The 24,622-nt window shown below is 36.2% G+C and overlaps 1 protein-coding gene across 1 annotated transcript in view; it reads left to right on the forward strand.

The window, feature by feature from the left end:
* The window catches only part of kif1b (kinesin family member 1B), a 193,838-nt gene extending 170,248 nt beyond the window's left edge, over positions 1-23,590 (forward strand). The window contains 8 exon segments of the mRNA XM_051931432.1: positions 2,060-2,205; positions 2,939-3,178; positions 7,695-7,766; positions 13,126-13,247; positions 14,706-14,858; positions 17,108-17,300; positions 17,460-17,578; positions 19,716-23,590. Of these exon segments, the coding sequence (XP_051787392.1) occupies positions 2,060-2,205; positions 2,939-3,178; positions 7,695-7,766; positions 13,126-13,247; positions 14,706-14,858; positions 17,108-17,300; positions 17,460-17,578; positions 19,716-19,758 (1,088 nt within the window). The 3' untranslated portion in view covers positions 19,759-23,590.
* The last annotated feature ends 1,032 nt before the right edge of the window (positions 23,591-24,622 follow it).

Below are 24,622 nucleotides of genomic sequence, written 5' to 3' on the forward strand. Positions count from 1 at the left end.
AACACAATTTAGTAATGAAAAGGTAAGCAACATAGTCTTATAAAAGGATTGTAGTGAAATGATAGTATATTTAGAGCTACAAATTGTTTACATTTACTTATTTGGTTGACGCCTTTATCCAAGGTGACTTATAGGTGTCTGTGATACAATTGGTTATATTTCTTTTGTGCTTCTAATTGGAGAACAGGCAGAAGAAGTGACATGCTCAGGGTGACTCAGTGTCAGTAGTGGGATTTGAACCCGCAAATTGTTTGTACCATATACACAAGGATCCTGTTCTTTGAGGCTTGACAATATTCTTTCTATCTACAAAGTTAAGTAAAAATCCATAATGGCGGAGTGGTGGCTCTGAGGCTAGGGATCTGCACTGACAATCGGAAGGTTGCCAGTTCGAATCCCGTAAAATGTCAAAGGGACTCTGCTCTGTTGGGTGGGCCCTTGAGCAAGGCCCTTAACCTGCAATTGCTAAACGCTTTGAGTAGTGAGAAAAGTGCTATATAAATGCAAAAAAATTAATTTAAAATTAATACATAAAATGTGGGCAGAGCAGGAAAACCATACATGCAGTTCTTTCCTAAGAGTGCTATATAGTATGATAATGAACCACAGAAGGTTGTGAAACCTGTTCGTGGGTAAAACAATACCAAGTTTTTAATTGAGTTTGAACATACCAGTGCAGTCAGTGCTACCAATGTTTCCTGTCATTATTTTCATCCTCATGTGCATATTTGTCATTATAATTATTTTGCATTATTGTTTATTTGTATAATGCATTAGTTAATTTAGTTTTCTTTTGTCAGTTACAGCTTCAGATGTACAATTCTCCAGTAAAAACTGCAACATTTCTATGATTCAAGTGCATTTAACTCTTTAGCATACAAGTAAATTTTAGAAGAGCAACATATCTGGTGTTTTATATACAGTAGCTTTTATTTATTCATTTTTCATGGATCCATTTTGAGGTCTAAACAAGATGTTTTTTTGTTTATGGAAAAGTATTGCATACTTGAAAAAATTGACCAGTGCTAGTACTACACAAAATGTGCACACATCTTTTGACTTAAGCTTGCTACAGCATGTAATTTTATAATATTTTCATAAAGGCAGCAGCTGACACCATCATAAAGCAGTTTCAAGGATCATGCATACAGTAATATTTGGTTAAATACCCAGTTCCTTAAAGAGGTGAGCACTTTTAGTGTATAGGAAGTATCAGCAATTTATTGAGTCATTGTAGAGTACTTGAAGAAATATTTTCTGACGTACAGTAGCCACATACTCAGCATCTTTCATGGACTAATGTTTTGTCTTTGTTTTAAGTTACTTTTGTGCGATGATGTTCTTCTTTTATATTTGGATTGTAATTATAAAATTATTAATTACCTCAAACATTATTTATACTTGTGTCTGAGCAGTGATATTTCAGAACCATAGACAGGACAGAATGCATACTCTGAATGCTATGAGGCAATCCATCTTTTAATTGAAAGGATCACAATTTATTTAAAACAGAACTAGGTCAGAGTAAATTCTACACTGAAAGTAAAATTAGAAACTTAAATGCTTTTTTTTTTTTTACTTTTACTATTTACACATTGCATTGCAAAGTAAATAAATCTTCCCCCACAGTTGATTTTAAAATTAAATCATTCACTCCTTTACAGAGAAGCAGTTTGTGGGTGGATGTTCAAAGTTTATTCATTGCTTTAGCTGTAGCTCAGAGCAAAAATGCAGCAAACAGAAGCATCTTATATTCAAGGAAATACAGTAACTGGTAAGCTGTTAAATAATTCAAAAATTAATTGGTTTAGGTTATTTATCTTGATAGGTGTTATATGTTACATACCACTGACAATGAATAAAGTTTTTTAAAATAAAATATCAAATTGGAATAATTTACACAGTACATACAGGAAAAATATAGTAATGCTATTTTCTCTCCAAAGTTCATAATAAAGCTGATATGGCACTTTGGGACTACCAGTTTGTCTTCGTAACTCTAGCATTATGGTAAGTCACTAAACTAAAGGCAAGCTCAATGTTGTGTACCATCTTGCAGGCATGCAGCGGCGAAGAAGAAAAGTCCTGGATACTTCAGTGGCATATGTCAGGGGGGAAGAGAACTTGGCAGGCTGGCGGCCCCGAGGTGACAGCCTCATCTTGGAACATCAGTGGGAACTTGAGAAGCTGGATCTGCTGCATGAGGTAAGCAGAACAGGCTTTATTCAGCTTTATTAGGGGACAAGAGAATTGTCAATTAGGGCTATAAGAAAACTATTGCCTGTCTATCAGTTATTCAAAAAACAGATAGGCATCTTTCAAAAGATTATTTGGATGACATTCATTTGCTAAAATTCAGTAGCAGATAGTAGAAAGATTTAATTTTTTTAGACAATTTTAGTCAAGATTTCATCACAGAAGTTAATGACAAAATACACAGCGAGATTGTGCTGAAGGTCATATACCTACTGATGTCTTTATCCAGTTTACTTGTGTCATAGTAGGTAAGCTAATCTCATACATCTCCAGGGGTCATTAAATATTGTGAAAGACCGAATACTGTAATTCTTTGTAGTGTATTGCAAGAATGCATCAAGCTATACAGTTTTTTTCTGGAGTTGTTTTTGAATTTTGAATAGTGAGGCGCAATTGCTAAGATTCGTAAACTGCTGCGTTATTCTGAGTGAGGATGGTTACTGAATATGGAGGCGTTTACACCACACCATGTGTATAATTTGTACTTGCACTTTAATGTTTTGAGTGTGATATATTTATTTTTTTTTTTATTGCTTACATATGTTGACAGCCGAGCATGTAGGAACAAGAATTGCCATTTATAGTGCTGAAGGTGCCCTTATAGACTAAATATGAAATTGGGGTGCAAGGATGTTTTCAGATTTGTACTATGTCAACTTTTCTGCATTTCAAACTTGGACAGGTTGAAAAGACGCGGCATCTCCTTCTTCTGCGAGAGAAGCTCACCGAGACTGCTCCAAAGTCGCTCAGTGAATCTATTTCTCCCAGTATGAGCAGTGGCACTCTAAGTACTTCTACCAGCATCTCCTCTCAAATCTCAACCACCACATTTGAGAGCGCCATCACCCCTAGTGAAAGCAGTGGTTATGACTCTGCAGATATAGAGAGTCTGGTGGACAGAGAAAAGGAGCTTGCTACAAAGGTATGAGACCTTGCATCTGAGAATATGGGAGGTTAAATTCTTGTTCAATGAAGCAATAACAGTGTCCATTCCTACATAAATCTAAGGCTTAAATAACTTACATTAAGCAAAAAAAAAATCAGTTTCTGTGTAAACTGGTCTGGAATTGCAGAGAAGATAGAGTTATAAAGAAATATTTCTAAAGAAATAAAATGTGTTTTTATTCAAGAAGAAATAAATACCTGAGATGAACAGTTTTCTCAAATTTGCCAGGGTCATGTTCTGTTCTGTATTCTACTCATATACATAGGCTGCAACTCCATGTAACGCCAACCAAAAATGCATGAGGATAATAGGTATTGCAAAGTGAAGAAACTAATATATTTACTTTACAAAAGTACTAGGGTGTTGTACCGTGTTAGCCATTATGAATGTAGAGAAAAGCCAAGCAAAATGACACCTTTTATTGGCTAACTAAAAAGATTACAATATGCAAGCTTTCGAGGCAACTCAGGCCCCTTCTTCAGGCAAGATGTAATACAGAAACTGAAGTTTCCTATGTTTATATACACACTCTAGGACAAGAAACAACATTGGTAAATATTTAAATGAGAAATTTTAAATGTAAAAAATTAATAGATTCATTCAGGCTAGGGTTAATTTAACAAGAGAGAAAAGAACAATGTATTGTCAAGATCTCTGGATAAGATAACTGTCCAACAAAGTCTTGTGAAGTTTGTAATGAGTTTTTCAAAACAATGTGGGTCTGTAGACAGGTTGTCTGTCATTCTGAGAGATGTAAACCATCCTCATATCTGGCCATAAAACTCTTGTCTTTATTCAATCCATGTTGTAAAGTATTAAATTTTAGCATGAGTTTAACTTCCCATTCTTTTCTCTCTTGCTGTGTTTTGAAGTTGCCCATAAGCACTGTGACTTTAAAGTCCTTCTCACAGTGTCCATGGCTGTTGAAGTGGGCTGCCACAGGAACATCTGTGCTGCCATGTTTAATGTGGAACCTGTGTAAATTCATTCTCTGGCGAAGTGTTTGTCCAGTTTCTCCCACATAGAGTGCAGTGTCAGGACATTTCATGCAGAAAATTAGGTAGACTACATTAGATGATCTGCAGGAAAATGATCCCTTTATGTGATGTTCAAGTCGGCAGTGTGGTATAACTATACGGTCTGTATCATAGATGTGGGCACATGTTTTGCATCTTTTCTGTAGGCATGGAGATGTGCCATTTTCTGTTGGTTCACTTAGGGAGCCTCGGACAATTAATTGTTGAAGGTTTGGTGGTGGTATGCCAGGAGGGGAGGTTCAGGAAATACATTTTTCAGTGTTTGGTTATTGTTTAGTATTGGCTGAAGTTCTTTTATAATTTTTCGAAGTGTTTCAAGATGTGGGTTGTAGGTGACAACAAGGGGGATGTGATCCTTGTTGTCTTTGTTTTTATATTCCAGAAGGTTGTCTCTGGGTATGGCAGTAGCTCTTCTTATTTGAGTGTCTGTTGTTTTTGGGGTGTAACCTTGTCTGATGAAATCTTGTCTGAGCTCCTGCAGTTGTTGATCCCGGTCTGTTGGGTCTGAGCAAATACGATTGTACCGTACTGCTTGGCTGAAAATAATGGAGCGCCTTATATGCTTGGGGTGGAAGCTATCCCTTTTCAGGTAGGTCCGTCTGTCTGTCAGTTTGTGAAAAATAGAAGTTACAAGGGTGCTGTCTTTCATTTGAACGGTAGTGTCAAGGAAGCTGACTTCTGTTTTTGAGTAATTCAGCTTCAGCTTTATGTTGGGGTGAAAACAATTATATTCATTATGAAAATGGAGGAGGTCCTTTTCACTGGCAGTCCAGATTATGAAGATGTCATCTATGTAACGGAGATACAACATTGGTTCTACGATGCACTTTGACATGAAATCTTCCTCCAATTTTGCCTTAAAAAGATTTGCATAGTGAGGTGCAAACTGACATCCCATTGCAGTCCCCATTTGTTGCAAGTAGCAATCCTGTCCAAAAGAGAATAGATTATGTGTCAGAGTGAATTTTATCATTTCTATTACTGACTTTGTGGGTAAATCATGTTGTTTGAGGTATATTTCACATGCCAATATGCCATCATCATGGGGGATGTTAGTGTAAAGTGCCTCAACATCCATTGTGGCCAGTAAGGTTCCCTAAACCCCTCACCCATAATACAACCAGCTAAAAGACAACAAGGATCGCATCCCCCTTGTTGTCACCTACAACCCACATCTTGAAACACTTCGAAAAATTATAAAAGAACTTCAGCCAATACTAAACAATGACCAAACACTGAAAAATGTATTTCCTGAACCTCCCCTCCTGGCATACCACCACCAAACCTTCAACAATTAATTGTCCGAGGCTCCCTAAGTGAACCAACAGAAAATGGCACATCTCCATGCCTACAGAAAAGATGCAAAACATGTGCCCACATCTATGATACAGACCGTATAGTTATACCACACTGCCGACTTGAACATCACATAAAGGGATCATTTTCCTGCAGATCATCTAATGTAGTCTACCTAATTTTCTGCATGAAATGTCCTGACACTGCACTCTATGTGGGAGAAACTGGACAAACACTTCGCCAGAGAATGAATTTACACAGGTTCCACATTAAACATGGCAGCACAGATGTTCCTGTGGCGGCCCACTTCAACAGCCATGGACACTGTGAGAAGGACTTTAAAGTCACAGTGCTTATGGGCAACTTCAAAACACAGCAAGAGAGAAAAGAATGGGAAGTTAAACTCATGCTAAAATTTAATACTTTACAACATGGATTGAATAAAGACAAGAGTTTTATGGCCAGATATGAGGATTGTTTACATCTCTCAGAATGACAGACAACCTGTCTACAGACCCACATTGTTTTGAAAAAACTCATTACAAACTTCAAAAGACTTTGTTGGACAGTTATCTTATCCAGAGATCTTGACAATACATTGTTCTTTTCTCTCTTGTTAAATTAACCCTAGCCTGAATGAATCTATTAATTTTTTATATTTAAAATTTCTCATTTAAATATTTACCAATGTTGTTTCTTGTCTTAGAGTGTGTATATAAACACAGGGAACTCCAGTTTCTGTATTACATCTTGCCTGAAGAAGGGGCCTGAGTTGCCTCGAAAGCTTGCATATTGTAATCTTTTTAGTTAGCCAATAAAAGGTGTCATTTTGCTTGGCTTTTCTTTACTTTACAAAAGAAATTTAAAAATACTGAGTAAATAAGGCCATCATAAAACTTATAAAGTTCTTTATAAAGTTAACTAATAAAGTTCATTTCGAAAGGAAGGAAGGTGAGACTGTGTATTTAAAAAATGTGAAGACTATAGATTACTTATTTAAAATGCATTTTACATTATGTCCAGGGAGTGTGGTTATAAAGTGGTTGTGAGGAAGGCAATACATAAAGTGCCTTAGCCTAAAATAAACAACAGACTGGGTTATTATAGAGCAAGAATAGCCAATAACAAATCTAGAGGATGATAATGGCAACTCATTTTCATTACAAGCATACTGTTAGGGGCTAATATCTGCTTTAAACTGAACATTTTTTGAGTAATGGGACAAGTTGATGCCTTGAATCTGTGGTGTATGAAAGGAGATGAACTCAGTCACAGTTTAGAATTTAGCAATATATGCATTGCAGCATTTTCATGTTTTGGCAACGTCTTGTTTATAATGAACATTTTCTAAAATTAAATTTCTTTTTAAAAGTAAAGACTAATAAGAATGCCTGGGTTTGTCTAGTGATATATTGATCAATTGCTTTGTTTCTGTTCTACAGAGTTAATGTCTTTTTGAAACAGTTCAGTCTAAAATAGTTTTTATTATGCACACTAAAGATCTAGAATACAGCTCTGTGAAATGCTACATATATTTTACTCTTGTTCACTGTCCTTTATGTAAGCAAAATACACCCAACAGGGATACTTCAAATTTTGCGAGAATGAGGAACATGAATGAAAGAAGCACAACTTAAAGATGAGAACTGACCTTTAAATAAGAGACCCCTGCTGTAGTGCTTTTTTATAAATAGCAAGACTTTGCTCTATAACTCAGAGAATTAATCATCAGTACTATTATCCAAGAGCCACAGTAAAAGCACTGATAATATTTTTTATGCTTTACAGTCTGTGGAACATGAAGTCTGTTGTAATTTATTTTAATGATACCTGATTATGTTGTTTACAGAAATAGACTTTTCTGTGAATTGTTGGTCATATACTGATGTTGTGCATAAAAAAATGGCAAGTACTATTCCTGTAGTAGATCATTTAGTACCTCAGTTAGGTACTGAGCAAAAACTCAATTACTGAAATTTAAATGGACACTACAATGTGACTTAATATTTTTTTCTGTGAATGCTGCATCTTTGTAAAGTCCTTTCTTGTATTGCTATACAGTAGTTTAAATAATTGAAGCATTATCTTTTAAAATGGAATGTAAAAAAAAAATACATTTTTTTACATACTTTTTCATAATAATTATGATTTAATTTCAGTGTTTGCGACTCCTGACTCACACATTCAACAGAGAATACAGCCAAGTTTGCCACAGTATCAGTGACTGCAAGGTGAGAGGATGCAAGTATTTGTTAAATCTATTAATGTAAGAACATGTGGTGATACAAGGAAAAAAAAGCTAATTAGAAAAAATAAGCATATAAATGAACAAAACATCGCAGTAGCATCTTTGTGACCAGATATAGTCATTTTTTTAAATAGGCCTCAAAGCAGCGGAATTTAGTTCATAAGGAAGAGATCACACTTTGCTTCAAAACAGTACTTCTGTCTCTATTGAAACTGAAAACTATCTTCTGCTTATTAAAGAATACTAGTCAACCCACGGCGTAGCATATGCCGCATAATTATTTATTGATGGGTGAACACTTCCTGAATGACACAGTTGTCCAAATGGGGTGGGTTTGAGTATCGAGTATGAGTGAATGAAAAGATGGAACTCTGGAGAGAGCAACATACAATTGTCCGTGACTGAAAACTGGTTTTGGCAGATACAGGCATATCATTTTGAAAGTTTGTCCCTGTGCCTTATTAATTGTCAATGCAAAGGCCAATCTAACAGGAAATTGTCTGCGTGTAAAAGTAAAAGGCAAATTTGAATCTGATGGGGTCAGGGATATCCGGGGAATAAGGACAGTTTGTGAGGTAGGAGCTGCGATAGTTTTACACTCCAGTACATTGCGGTGAATGCTGGTAACAGTCAGTCTAGTGCCATCACAGAGACTTCTTGTTGGCATGAGGTTTCTGAGAAGCATGACGACTGAACCTATTTTAATTTTGCGTTCATGCGGAGGCATGCCAGTGGGAGTAAGACTGTTAAGAAATTCTTCGGGGAATGGATCGTCTGTGACGATGGAGTCAACGCTGGTGAAAGTTACTTCATCGGTAGAGATAAGTTTCAGTACTTGTTCATTAAGGTGTAGCGACTCTTTGTTGGTGACGCTTAATATAGCTCGCGTACTGAATTATTCTGGAGTCACAGTTGAGAAGTCGATGTCGCCATATAGTTGTTGAACGGGATCAGAAATAAAAGGAAAACAATGTGAAGGTAATGGACATGGGAGGAGTGTTGGAGTTGGCGGGCGGGTCTCTGTCATGCGTATCCCATGATGCGGGAGGAGGGTTAGAGTTGGCAGGCGGGGCTCTGTCGTGCGTACGTGCATATCCCATGGTCGGGCAACTTGGTGGATTATATATAGAAAAGCAGCCAGAAACCAAAAAGAACAATGAAAAGTCAACGTGGCTCAGAGGTACATGTGGACTGTAGCAGAGACGAAAGCGACTGAGACGGTGTTTGGTGAGGTGTTGCGTGCTGGCACATGAGCAGGCAGTGTGCCTGCCTCGAGAGCGAGGGTGGACTCGGGAAGAGGGTTAGAGTTGGCGGGCGGGGCTCTGTGAGTTGGCAGGTGTGGCTCTGTCGTGCGTATCCCATGGTCTTTGTCTTGCGTGCCATGGTTGTCTATTTAGTGAATTGTTGCTGGGCGGGACTCTGTCTTGCGTGCGTCTTGCTTGCCATGGACTTAGTGAATTATATCTATAATAATAAAAGGCAAAGCCCTCACTGACTGACTGACTCACTCACTGACTGACTGACTGACTCATCACTAATTCTCCAACTTACCGTGTAGGTGGAAGGCTGAAATTTGGCAGGCTCATTCCTTACAGCTTACTTACAAAAGTTAGGCAGGTTTCATTTTGAAATTCAAAGCGTAATGGTCATAACTGGAACATATTTTTTGTCCATACACTGTAATGGAGGAGGCGGAGTCACGTATCGCGTCATCACGCCTCCTACGTAATCACGTGAACTAAAAACAAGGAAGAGATTTACAGCACGAGTCACACGCGGGAACGAAGGTAAATGACGTTAATTTTTGACTGTCTTTTAATACTGTGTAAGCATACATATTAACACATGTGCAATTAAACGTGTGCATTTACGGGGTGATTTCTCAGGCTTAAAAGCTCACCTTTTATCAAACGCGGGAACAAAGGTAACTGACGTTGTTCACTGTCTTTTAATACTGTGTAACCATACATATTAACACATGTCCAATTAAACGTGTGCATTTACGGGGTGATTTCTCAGGCTTAAAAGCTCGCCTTTTACTAAAAAGGTAAATGCAAAACTATTTTCAATCAGTTTATTGAAACGCTCCCGTTAAGGATTGCAATAACATATTCGCGAGATAAAAGAACGAAGTAGGGGGAAATGGAGGAACAGCCGCAAACAGCGAAGAGCAAAAAATTAATTAAACAATTGACAACGGAGCGAGTTAAGCATACAAGCATGTTCATAAGGGAAACAAACCACGGTGTAAAACGTAAGTTTAAATAAAGTTTATAGAAACGCTCCCGCTGCGGATTGCAATAACATATTCGCGAGATAAAACTTTAATGAGAAGACACGAGGTATAAACGAACCACACGCCATGGCGCAACGTTAGGGGCAACAGTTTCAACCATTCTATGATCTGCTTCTCGCAACTGAAAGACGGCACATGGCGGATGTTAGCCGACTTGCTGACCGCAACGTTAAGGGCTTCAAGTATGGCGCTGACGCCACATCTCAGTGCCAACACTTTGCAGACTGTACTTAAAAGACACGCCCTCCTCACTGGACAGTTAAAAACACCAATCAAACTAACGATGACATCAAGTATTACCCAATCAAAAGTAGGAAAGGAGGCATCTTCATAAAATGCGTGTGGGATGATTTGCATGAGACGCTGCTTTAAAAAAAAAATGATTACAAAAATACGGGATAAATCCCGTCCAGTATTGATTCAAAACGGGACGCGCAATTTCATTCTCAAACGCGGCACGATTCCGTATTTTAAAGGACGGGTGGCAACCCTACAGTGCCAGGTAACCACCCATACAATCAGATTGTGATTCAGACTAGGAATGCAATGAATGTAATTACCCCGATCTACATACAAGGCGAAAGTCTTGCAACATTCAAAGATGATGGTTTGGGATAATTAGTACTTATTAAGTACACCATGGAACATAAAAGAGCTTATGAAGCCTTGAACCGAAAAAAGCAACATCTCAGAGATCGTACAAAAAAAAAAGGAGGTAATGTCGTTTTACTCGCTGTAGATTTTAGTGAAACATTACCAGTTATTCCACGAGGGAGACCAGCAGATGAACTCAACGCTTCTTTAAAATCCATGCTTCTCCCACGGTCGGTTATATGTCGCGTGTTCTCGGGTAGGTACACCAAAAAATGTATACATTTAAGCATGTAATGGGCAAAGAAAAAATGAGGTATACCCGAAGGCACTGCAGTAGTACTCAATGTACCTTTACTTCTTAAATGTTAATATTTTACTGTTTAATAATTTATACGCTTCTTATATATTGTTCAAATTCTTTTATCAAAATACCAGTGACAGCGCAATGCACGATAACATGGAGTGAATACACCATACGCATCTGCCCACGGCCGCCCTGGTGTGCGCAGATAGGAGTTGATTCTAAAATAAAATAAACATAAAAAGAGTAATACAATCATCACCCATAAAGCGGATAGCAGACGTGACGTATTATATGTGTACCAGATTTCAAGTCAATAGGTGAAACAGTTTGCAAGCTACAGGTGATTTAAAATCCTGGACAGACCAACGAAAAGCCACGGTAGCAAATTATACAAGAAGATTTTACTGTTTAATTATTTATATTTATATGAAATGTGCTTCTTATATATTACTTCATATTCTCATATGATAATGATGTTAATGTTGTTTATATTGATTTCTATGTTATTGTAAGTGCATCTATGTGTGTATATGTATGTATGTATGTATGTATGTGTGTATATATATATATATATATATATATATATATATATATATATATATATATATATATATATATATATATATATATATATATATATAAAAAAAATATATGTGTATATGTATATATCATATATCTGTATATGTGTGTATATGTGTATATGTATATATATATGACAGCAACACTCATAACAATGACAACACAATTACATTGACAATCATGTTACGTTATTTTTAAAATGTTTCCTTTACTTTTTCATAACCTCTTTAACACACTACTTCTCCGCTGTTATTGTTTAATAATTTATATTTATATGAAATGTGCTTCTTATATATTACTTCATATTCTCGTATGATAATGATGTTAATGTTGTTTATATTCATTTCTATGTTATTGTAAGTGCATCTATGTCTGTATATGTATATATGTATGTATGTATGTGTATATATATATATATATATATATATATATATATATATATATATATATATATATATATATATATATATATATATATATATATAAAAAATATATGTGTATATGTATATATCATATATCTGTATATGTGTGTATATGTGTGTGTATATGTGTATATGTATATATATATATGACAGCAACACTCATAACAATGACAACACAATTACATTGACAATCATGTTACGTTATTTTTAAAATGTTTCCTTTACTTTTTCATAACCTCTTTAACACACTACTTCTCCGCTGCGAAGCGCGGGTATTTTGCTAGTACTGTATATAGATTCAGCTTTCAGGGAAATACTTTTAGCAAAGTATCCCAGGACCTACTGCCATCCTGTATTTTGGGGAATTTCTGAATCAGGTTTTGGTCCCACTATACCACTGATGGTTATCATCAGCATGTTGACTGAACATGCAAGTAAGAATTTCACTATAATCTGTACACATGATAATATGACTACTGTTACTAAGTTAAAATGCCAGTACATTTGCATTCTTTTATATTAACATGCCCCTGTTTGTGTGACTAGTACCTATTGTACATGAACCCAGTTTTATAAAATAAAACGAGAATGAGCCATTATATTAGATTTCTTTCCTCAAGCGGCTGTGTGGGCCTCTGGGCCCTGTCAGTGACTGTGTGTACCATCAGTCCTAAATTAGTATCTACTTTCTCAAACAGCTCCAGAGTGGGGTGGGTTTTGGATGGGTGCGGGTGGGGTGTTTTTTTCTTCAAAATGTCAATATGAAAATATCTTCATTTTTGTTTCTCTACTATTTGTTTGACATAAATAAAAACGGAGTACAAAAAAAGAAAGCATTTGACCTCACAGCAGGCAATTGGACAGCATTGTTTAGACTGATGTTAGTGTGTGTACCTTTGTGCAGAGATACTTCTCTTTGTGACTACCTTTCATTTTCATAGTTGCTGCCCATAGTGCATATCTATAGATAAGGAAATATTTTAACAGTCTGATAAATTTCTACGTTTTCTATAGAGCAGTTTCCTTTTGGCATGCTGCATACCATAATTAACAGCTTAGATAGATAGATAGATAGATACTTTATTAATCCCAAGGGGAAATTCACAATTATTATTGCCTTACAATGTGCTGCTATGTTGTCTTCTAGCTCTCAGACATCTCTCCTATGGGCCGGGATCCCTCTGTCTCCAGTTTTAGCAGTGCCACCCTAACTCCTTCATCAACTTGCCCCTCTCTAGCTGATTCCAGATGCAGCTCCATTGACCAAAAGTAAGAAATTTTGATTGTCCTTTAAGTAACCTAATGTTTTTCAGCTTCAAACATTTTCAGAGTTTGGAGCAGAATTTTTTTTCCCTCCTATGATTATTAAGGTAGCTTGCCACTCTTGAGCTCTGCCATATACTCGAGAAGGAGTTCAGTGTTTTCACACTTTTTTTGTTATCATATCCTTCAGCACAAAACTTACTGTATTAGGTCCCCCTAGTTGTAATTGTAATTGTGATTATTACAGCAGAATATTTAAGAAGAAGTAAAGTACTAAAAAGTAAAGAATTCGGGTGGTTTCAGGAAAATTATTAGAAAAAAAGAAAGTCATATTTTTACAATGATGTTTTATTTTCCTCTTTACAGTTCCTTTGCAGAAGGTTATTCTTCTTACTTGAAAGATGGAAGTGGGGAGGAGGAAAATGAAATTGCATAAAATAAATAGTTTAAACTAATGTTGATAAATATTGAAGTTTTTTAAATTGACATATATTTTATAGGACTAAACAGTGATCTAATTAAACAAAATTGCCCTTTGCGGCAATTTGTGCTTTGGAGTCCACAGAGTAATTTGCCGGTGATTCCATCATATATTTATTTTCATCCATCTAATTGTGCTTTCATTCTGGTTTGAGTCATCAATATCTGGAAACAGATTTCTAGTATTTAACTCAGGCCTGTTTGGAGGGCTAATTCTCTGTCACTCTGGCTTGGTAGCTGGTTGAATGTATGCAGATATACAGCAAATGTTGTTATATTCAGCCAATACATGACAGTCTTGTGCTTGTGTGCTCCCAAATACTGATGAATTGAAAGCTTTTGGAAGAGTTATCTATAGATGAGATTTATTTATGCATTTCTAAGTATTCACCACAGAATAAGCACAAAAGTGGGCTACTTATTTTGTATTCATTCACTAGATTTGGCTTGCTGCTCATTGCTTCTATGCACATTTTTCTGTTTCTAACAACTATATCTCACTCAAAATCATACAGTAGTCTGAATTTTATTTTTGAGTATGCATGACCAGTTTAGCTCTGAGGCTGACAGAAACAGTTCAATATTTCATAAAACTAGGCTTCATCACATATCAGACATTTACTGTATGCACATTTTCTGTATAAAAGTCTTAATTTTAATAAAATGTTAAATTTTCTTGTCCATCTCTGGTGAAATTGAAACTGATGTATACCAAACTAATACCAGATGTTTGTGCGTTTCTTTGAGAAATGAAACCTGAAGCCAAAGGCTATTAAAAATTCTCAACAAATTATATTTTCAAATCAAACCTGGCCATTATAATGCCTAAAACAGTAGGTTTGGCCATTTAGCCATGCTTGTGATATCAACATAAATTAGCTGTTGGGTTCACAAAAATCCAAAAGCAATGATCTTTTGTTTAATGGAATTTCTTTGTCTTGTTACTTGAAGAATGTTTTTATTTATCTGTTTCTTGACTTTTAGAACACCAGAAGCCAACTCCAGAGCTTCCAGTCCCTCCTGTCCAGATTATGAGAACTTTCCACTGGTACATCCAGTTGAAGCTTCTTACTTGGCAAGAGCTGCTAAAAATGAGTTTCTTAACTTGGTTCCTGATATTGAAGAAATGAGACCAGGGTATGTGACCAGCTTCCAAGGTGTAACACCCTACTTGTATGTTTATCAATTTGTAGTTTTTTGGGAATTTTTTTTTCCATGACATTTGATATTGTGAGCAAATCTTTGAAGAACACTTTGAAAAGATAAACTAAAATTGAATTACAGTTGTAGTCAAAACTGTATAAATTGTCAGTGTAAGAAGGACATGGCTCCTAATAATTAATTTCAAAAAAGGTCATTCGTTTTAAAAAGTCTAACCAGCCATAGCAAAAGGAAAGTTAATAAAAAGATGTTTGTTTTTTTTTAAACAGGCAGGATCTTCAAAATAACATGTAACATAAAGAAAATTAATGAACATGACCATGAATTTAAAGGGAGCGTAGTTAACCTGTAGAACCATGCATAGAATTACAAGATAGGTATAAGGCCAACCAGATTGCTTCAGAAGGGATGACTTGTAAACAACTGTATATAAAATAAAAATTAAACATTATTAATTATTGGAATGCAAAAAATGTCTAGTATTACAGTATAATCACATCTGCTAATTTAATCTGAATAAATATTTTCTGTTTGGGGCACTATAATATCTTTCTGGAAGAAAAAGGAGCAGTACTACTAATTCTTTCTTTTTCCTGTTCATAATTAAAAAAAAGAATTTATTTTTACTTAACAGAGACTATACATGAACTTTTTCTTATTTAAAAAGTACTTGACTGTAAAAAGTCAACATCAGTCATATTCTTTACATACAATACTATGAAAATAAACCCTGAATTGACATCACTAGGTTAGCCCTTATTCAGGCAATACTCTTATTTTTCAAATATTTGCTGATTCCAAAGAGTAGTTGCAAAACTTTTGGCCCCAAAAAAAACAATATATGCATTTAATTCATAATTCAAATGTGGCACTTGGTGCCACGGCCCACCTGCCAAGTTGTTTTGCCTGCCTAAGGAAAAGTCATCCCAGATCGAGGATCGCAGGAATCATGGGAGAGAGGGGTCCTTTCATCGGATTGGCTGGCCCAGCACTGTTTCAGCTGTGGAATGGCCAAATGGGGGAGGCAGCTTGAAGGATGAGGTCTTCAGGACTCTATACAAATACAAATCTTATTATGGGATATATCATCTACTGTTAAATTCTGCTCTGTACTTCTAAAATTTATATATATATTTTTTTTTTATTTATTTATTTCTTACTATATTGAGAAATTGTTCTGTGTACTGTACTGTATTGTATTGACCCCCTTCTTTTGACACCCACTGCACGCCCAATCTACCTGGAAAGGGGTCTCTCTCTGAACTGCCTTTCCCAAGGTTTCTTCCATTTTTCCCTACTAGGTTTTTATGGGAGTTTTTCCTTGTCTTCTTAGAGAGTCAAGGCTGGGGGGATGTCAAGAGGCAGGGCCTGTTAAAGCCCATTGCGGCACTTCCTGTGTGATTTTGGGCTATACAAAAATAAACTATTTTATTGTATTGTATACAATATTAACAGTGTTATAATAATAATATAACAATATATTAGTTTCAAAATGAGCTTTTAAAGGTTAGGCTAAAAATCATGGTTTACATGATCTCTGATTAACTAATAAAGTGTTTACTACGTAGCTCTCTTGGTCAAGTCAGATGTGTGTCAATAAAAATTAAAAAGGTCAATGCTGAGTTAAACTGACAATAATTTCTGCTTGAAATCAATTGAAATAATTGCAAGCTTTGTGTTTATAGATTCATGCAGCCACTCCATAGATGAAATTCTCTCTTGGAATTTATCGGATATGCACAGATTTGTCAAAGCCGTATGTTTCAATGTGAGAAACCCCAAAAGATTGTAAAACGCATTTTGCTGTTTATTTTTGAATGTTCACATTATTACCCCAGTTTATGAATACAATTATGATAGAATCTTCTGACAAATCACCATCTCTGCAGTTCATTGATATAACACTGCACAATGTCCAAAGAATTTAGTTACAGTAATTGTAAACCTCCACATTGACCAGTCTTAAACCAGTCTGATCCATTCCATTACAGACCTGTCTGCTAGAGATTCCATCTATTATAGAAAAAATAAAAAGAATATAACATAACTGGTTGCTAAAAATATTAGATGTTTTGTATAAGGCTTCCATTTAGACCTATTTGTACTAATCTGGGACTATGGAATATATTAAGGAATCCCAGTAAACTCTAAAAGAAAGGATTAAAGAGGGAGCAGTAGAGTTAGCAGCACTTGTGATTGATAATCCTATTTTTGTCTCTGGCCAGATCTGTAGTTTCCAAGAAGGGCTATCTAAACTTTATGGAGCCGCGTTCCAACTCCTGGGTGAAGCATTTTGTAGTGGTCCGTCGGCCCTATGTCTTCATTTACAACAGTGACAAGGATCCTGTAGAAAGGGGTGTACTGAACCTTTCCACAGCCCAGGTTGAGTACAGTGAAGATCAACAAGCAATGCTGAAGGTGAGGCTATAGGTGTAGTCTCTTTTAATATATTTAATTTCTTCCTTTCCACAATATGAGTGTGTTGAGATGTATTTATTTAACTTTCATTTTTCAGGTTCAGTTAAGATCTTGTCCTGTAGTTGTTAATTTATCTTACCGAATGCTATTTTTCCATAGACTCCCAACACATTTGCAGTATGCACAAAGCACCGTGGGATCCTGCTACAGGCTATTAACGATAAAGACATGAATGACTGGCTTTACGCTTTTAACCCACTGCTTGCTGGCACAATAAGGTAAATAATGTGCAAGTATCGCACAGGTTTCTTAAAGCATGTTTTAAATGTTAAGTTTTAATTAGTAAGAGATCTGAAACAGGCATTATTGCAAAAGTGAGATGTATGTTAGATGGTTCCAATCATGCTCGTCTTAACAAAAAATTCGTATTTGAGCACTTCATGCCAGAACACTACGCATGGTCATAAGGCACTCATACACAATCGAATCATTTAGGGACACTCGTTTTAGAACACAGGCTATATACAGTTGCATCTCAGGCTTTCAGAATCAGCACTTTTTGAAATGTTGCCTATTGGGATTAAAAAAATTCTTCCAAAAAAGTCACCTATCTGTCCACTTAGTGGTAGGATGCTGTATAAGATCTTTTTGTTTTAGGATCAAGCTTATTTTTAAATCTTTGTGTTGATGTATAGCAAGCCATGTTCATCCTAACTTTATTCATTCATCTAACCTGTATTAGCTATGTTTAGAGAACATACACCCTCTAGTCCAGACTGCAAGTAGTAAGGATTGGAGTTCTTCTTGTCAAACTACCCAAACCTTAGTATCTTCCAGGACAATCTTAGGGATCTATTATTTTAACGGCGTCATCTAGTGGAGAGTGTCTGGAATTGTCATGCTATCTTTTTTCAATAACACCATGAAGAAAACAACTGTAGTCATTGATGAAAAGAGATGACCAAATAGAGACTGGCACAGAAAAGATGGACATTTTGCATTTGACATGTTCTTTTTGAAAATGGAAGTCATTAAGTTTACTTACTATACGTAGAGCAGAAATTGGTTGAAACTGAGGACATGCAGATTGTGAACCGCTCCTCCTGCAATCACAATGCATATTGAAAGATTAAGAGATTATACCATTTATCCTTCACAAATAAGTAACACTGGACAACATTTTTTTTTCTAATTGTTTCTTTTACGAAAAATGCTTGATGATTATGATAAACAGTTTCAAGCTGAACACATATAATTTAAGATTGACTGAATTACGTTGGAATTTAGACAAACATTAAATAAACTTTTATTGACTTAAGTGTGCTTAATCACCTAAGGATGTTGACATATTGCATTTGTTCAACTGAGCTAAAAAAAAGTTTTGCTGCTGATTTTTGCTCGTATTTCAACATCTGATGCTTCTTGATAAAGTGTCCAACAATAGTCAGGCTGCATTGATGGATTCTACTTGCCCTGATGTCACCTTTCCATCGCTGCAATGTCCTGGTGGAACCCTTCCCCATGTTTCTCATTAACTCCACCAAGATTAGCAGGGAAATAGTCCAAGTGTGAAAGCAGAAGATGAATCTTCAGCAACATTTCCACTTTATGATTTTGTATGCTTGAAGCTTGTGGGTCAATCAGCTGAACACAGTTGATGCTTTGGAATTACCAAGAAAATCCTCCACAACATCCTTGAGTGCCTTGCATGCAATTTGTTGTGGTCCCACTAGCAGATTCTCAAACTGCTTGTCATTGATAATGTATCTGGTTTGCAGACCAACTGAAATGCCTTCCTTAATCTTGGTGTCAGTTATTTGTGAAAATGTCCTTCACCTTCCTTGTTCATCGCTTTCACAAAATTTTTCATCAAACCACATTTTATATGAAGAGTAGGCAAAAATATCTTTATGAAGTGAAAAAGTTGTTAACTTGCCACACTTTTCTGCACTGGAACCAAATGCTTACATAGCATTCAGTTCTTTTAAAAGTAGTGAGACTCTTTAGCATGGCTGTCCCATTTGCAAAAGAGACAACAGTGTTTGGGATGTACAAGCTGCATTATTAGTAGCAGTGCCACTACTTTTAAATCATCACAGATGTTCCATTTGTGGTTGTTGTGCTATATATGTATACTTAAAATATGAGAGGAAATCACATAAATAGATGATTACAATCAAACAGTGTGACCAGCAAGCCAAACTCCATAAGAGAAACCCAAATGTGTACAGGAAGCAAAATCTTTGTGGTTCAGTGTCATTTCATATTCATTTAATAAACAGCAGTAACTGACATTTAAACAGAAAGAATTAAAAGTGTCTTTCCACATATGGCCCCTCTGCTGTCTCCTGAAACATGCATCTACTCCATCTTTTAAGTTATCAAACTCACTATTTCTTTTCCCCTCTTTTCTAGGTCGAAACTTGCTAGAAGACGTTCAGGTCAGCTGAAGAACTGAACAGCACCCCTAAAGGGGCTGGGTGTATAGGGGGGCAGGGGGCTTCCTAATGATGGCCTTTTTTGAAGATATTGAGTGTTAACACTTAACTAATCTTTGTGATCTTGATGGTTTTCTCTTGTATGTAGACCTGTGGCTCTCTCTCTCTCTCTCTCTCTCTCTCTCATTTAAAGCACTCTGTTTGTTTGTTTTACTCCTCTTTTCACTTCTGGTTCTTATTTTTGACCATTCCTAATCCCTTCTAGTAGCATGTTGTAATACAGTCTAGTTGTGTGTGCACGCTTCCTCCTCAATTCTCAGTTTTTGTGTCTGTAAGGTTGTCTTTGCAATTTTTTTGTCAGTCTGAAATATTCTTGTTTGTGCCCATATGATGGCATTTGGCTTTCTTAAGATGCACAGAGATTCATGCACTCACTGTGACTGATACATGGATGCCATCTGCCTACGTTTTGAGTGCAGAACCCACACTAAAATGTAAAGTTGTTTCAAAGTTAATGTAAACTGCTGTTGGAGACTGAATGCAGGCTCCTATGATTTATTTAGATTTATGTTTGGAAAATGTGCTGTTCACATTTCTATCTCACTATTGTCCCCATTGGTAGGGTTATGGGAACATTCTGAAAGACAACAAACAACATCTCTGAGTCAGGTTGATGTCTTTCATGGAGCATCTGTTTCAGGTTAATGTAGTCTGTTTCATGATTTGCAGAATGTTCTTCTTTAAATCAAGAGGAAAGAAATACAGGATTTTTTTTTTCTTTCTCCACTGCAGGAACATAATTCTGTGACATCCGTGGCACTCTACAGGGGCAGTATAATTTTATTCAGCTAGATTGAAAAATACCAAAATGGCTGATAGACAGCCAACACAATGAGAGAGCACTTAGCATTTCCTGCTGACTTCCCCAAATGAGTAACGGAATTGTCCTCCAGAGTTACGTCCAGTACTTAATGGAGCCTGACCACACTGTGTTGTGGTTCACACTTTGGGTTCTTTTCCCACTTTGCTAAATACAGTAGTTGAGCACCCAGAGTTTCCCAGCACTAAGCTGAGACTTTTAAAGCGGCATAATGATCAAAATCATGAACCTGCCACAAATACACACAGTGACATAAAATACATACAGTAGAAATGCACACACAACACACTGTTACTTGTGCACATACATGTTCATGAACAGTAGATTTTCATACATATATAAACATGCATGCATACATACACATAAAAGAAGAAAGCAAGGAATGTTCTCTGTATCTTTAACCTCTGCATCATGTTCAGCAGTATGCAGAAACATGTCTCGGACTCTTTACTTTGTATTCATTTGAATTTTGTTTCTGAAATATCAGGTTCAGGTGTATAAACGTGCTAGACTGGCCAAAGTAGCTCTTTCATTCCAGTGGCAGTGACCCTAAATCAAAAGTCGCAGCCACATGCACTTCCAGATTTGCTTACCATTGTGTCCCCAAAATGAATAGGCTGTTTGCAGCCATCACAACGAAGAGACTGAAAAAACCACCCATCAGCAGCTGTCTGATCTGGCATTTCTTTTATTGTCTATTTTATACAGTCACTAAGATTATTTTTGTATTGTCCTTCAAAAAGATAATTAACCATCATGACTGCATTTGGAACAATTTTTTCATTGCCACTTCTTTGGGCTTTAATTAATGGCATCAATATTTATTTATTTAATTTTTTTTGCAGTATGGGGGCCAATGTGAGACATTAGACAATTAGACTGGTATTTAAAAATGTCTAAAGATTTGGTGTGGCAAGAGATGAAAACCTGGCAGTGTCACTGATTGGCAGTGCAGTTTGAAACACACTAACAATGTTAACTACACAGAAACGCAATGGAAGGAGAATTTTGTTTTTATTTGCTTGATTTGATTTGCACAAACATCCACAGCTCAAGTTAAGTTTGAACCATAAGGGAACCATTTGCATAATATATTTTAAAGGCATTGTTCCCTTCTGTATATAAGAAGTATATTTTTCTTACTGGGTGCCCTGCAGTAGAATGCGAAATGCTTTGTGATATGATTGTATGGGAAGTGAGCTGCTAGTGTGCATGCCAGTCTCGCGCCACGTGACACTGGTCAACCAGCCAGAAGTGCATGCGCACTTAGGCACGCACACTGTCCTGGCAAATCATGAATGGTGTTGATGTTTTTGATGAAGGGTGATTTATGTGGTGAAGAGGAAATAGCAGGCAGCCATTGCAGGCATTTTTAATTTATTTTTTTATTTGAATGATTATGGGCATTGTGGCTTAAGCCTGAAATGAAGTTTCTGGTGTGAAGGGATTTCTCTGGTATGTTGTTACCAGATGTCTTCTGTATGGTGGTATGAGCCCTAAGGTTTGCTAGCCTACAGACCTCAATCACTTTTACAGGGAAAATGGCAGATATTCATTATGTTTCACTTCTGCTTAAATGTTTTGCATACTTATTTTTGTTATTAACAATACTTGATAATATTTAACTGGAAATGTATTTCATGATTAATGTATCATGCTAGTAGAAAGAAATATTGCCGTTAAGGGTGTGGAGCCTGTTTCCCAAGCAGCTTGACCCTGTCATCATGGTGCATCTCAGAAACGCATTTTATTTGTGACTGCTGGCATTTACTAACATGAAATGTGTGGCACTTTTTTTTTTATTAACTGTATTTATTTAGTTTATTTTTTGTACATAGTAGTTTGCATTTTTTTGCACATGGTATGCATGTAGGTAGAAAGGGACATTTTCAGTTGCAGTCATTCCCTCTAACTCTGCTTAAACAAATACTTGAACAACATGAAGCAGTCTGATAAAGAAAAATAGGGACATCTTTAAAAATACAACCAACATGGGGGTTTCACTCCTGAGGTCAAAGCTGCTGAATGTAACATCATTGTGATGATGCAGGTGTGCGTCTTGTCATGTGCCCCTCTCCTCCCTGCCAACACCTTTGTACTCCTTTTGAATTATAAATCCTGTATGAAAATTTTATGCTTCCTGCAAAAAAGAAAATGTCAACCTGTTTCAGTGATTTCACTTCCAAAAACGTTCAGCAACAGTCATAGATGGCCAGCAGCAGACTCTGAATCCAAATACAAACAAACAGGAAGGGGATTCTTATTAGTTTTGGGAGTTTTGTCCTACTTTGAGCCATTGCTGCTATATAGTCAAAGCGGACTACTCAGTTCTAAAAAGAAAATATGAGCAATGAAGTTCTGCACAACCAATTTTTTATTTTTTTTTGGGTAGGAGCGGACCACTCTTGTACTCCTTAGCAGGAGCTCAGTTCTCCTCCTTGGCCTCAACTTGGTTCTCAGGATATAATTTACAGTATTTTAGCCGTTTATTTTAGGTCGGCTTTTTTCAGGTTTCAAATCATTAGTAATGCCGTTTAAGGTGCAACACTGTTCTGTTCTGTTCAGAGAGTTGTGGCATCCTGCTGTCCCATTTAGTTGCCAACATCACTATAACAAAAAAAAACATAATTTAACATGCTAGATTTTTTTCCATTCTTTGCTTCCTGGAAATAAACAGAAAAACTCACCCTGAAATTTATGGTTGGCATTTCCTTTGACTATTTTCAGTTGTATCATCAATGCTGTACATTATTTGTCAGATTTGCTTCATTTTCATACATTTATTTTGTAAATATGAGTGTTGTATGGAGCTTGAATTAAACTGTAAATATGTTTCATGTATTTGTACTAATTATAATCCATTTGCTGTATAGCATAGACGTGTAATGCAGATCTATCTAATTCTGTGTATGGTAATCTTGCACCACTGAACTGTTAAGTAAACCAGATTTAAAAGAAAAAACAAAATTAAATAGAAAATAAAGGTACAGACAGTGCACATTAGAAGAGCAGAGATGTGGATATCCTGGTGCCTCTTTGTGTCTCCTTTTGTATTTGACAGAACGCTGTGAACTGGCCTGATTCTGGGAACAATATGTAAATTAATATCAATTCAGCATATTGCTTTAAAGCTCCTGTCATGCTGTACATATGTGGTATGAATCAGAGAAATCAGGATAAACAAACAAAAGTGTTTAAATATAAAAAGGAAAAAAAACACACATGCATATACACAGTCCACCATCCAGACATGTGCAGGTTAGGTGGACTGGCATTGTCAGATTGGCCCAAGTGTGTATGTTCACGCTGCAGTGGACTGGCACCCTGCCCAGTGTGTGTCCTTGCCTTGTGCCCTGTGCTTGCTGGGATTGCTGGCTACAATGGATTTAAGAAATAGTTTGATAGGTGGATATGAAAGGCGCTATATGATAGATTAATGTCAAAGGTGCTATGTAATAAAAAGATGTCAGAAGTACTGTATAATAGATCAAATATAAAAGTGCTGTGTGATATAGATAGTTGTTGAAGGCCCTAAATAGCAGAAAGTTGTCAAAGGCACTATATGATCAATAGATAAATGTGAAAGGCTGTAAATTATATAAATGCATTATATGATAGATATGAAACATACTATATAATAAATGGACAGATAGATAAATGAGAGAGGCAGTACATAACAGATAAGAAATGTGTGCTGTTTGATAGATGGATAGAGAGATATGAAAGGCACTATATAACTATAGAAAATAAAGGTGCTGTATGTAAGATGCACTATATAATGGACAGATGTTAGTGGAACTTTATAATAGGTTAATAGATAAAAAAGGCACTATATAATGCATAGATAGATAGTACTTTTTTTCTCCCAAGGGAGAAATTTAGCCTTTAAAAAAGCTCAGGAAACATGAAAATGTAATAACAAACAACAATAACAGCCCTCCTCAAATAAAGAATTACAAAAAGGAGAAAACACTTGGGTAAAGATACAAGAGCAGTCAAAAGGA

The sequence above is a fragment of the Erpetoichthys calabaricus genome, chromosome 8 (genome assembly GCF_900747795.2).
Source record: "Erpetoichthys calabaricus chromosome 8, fErpCal1.3, whole genome shotgun sequence".
Taxonomy (NCBI): domain Eukaryota; kingdom Metazoa; phylum Chordata; class Cladistia; order Polypteriformes; family Polypteridae; genus Erpetoichthys; species Erpetoichthys calabaricus.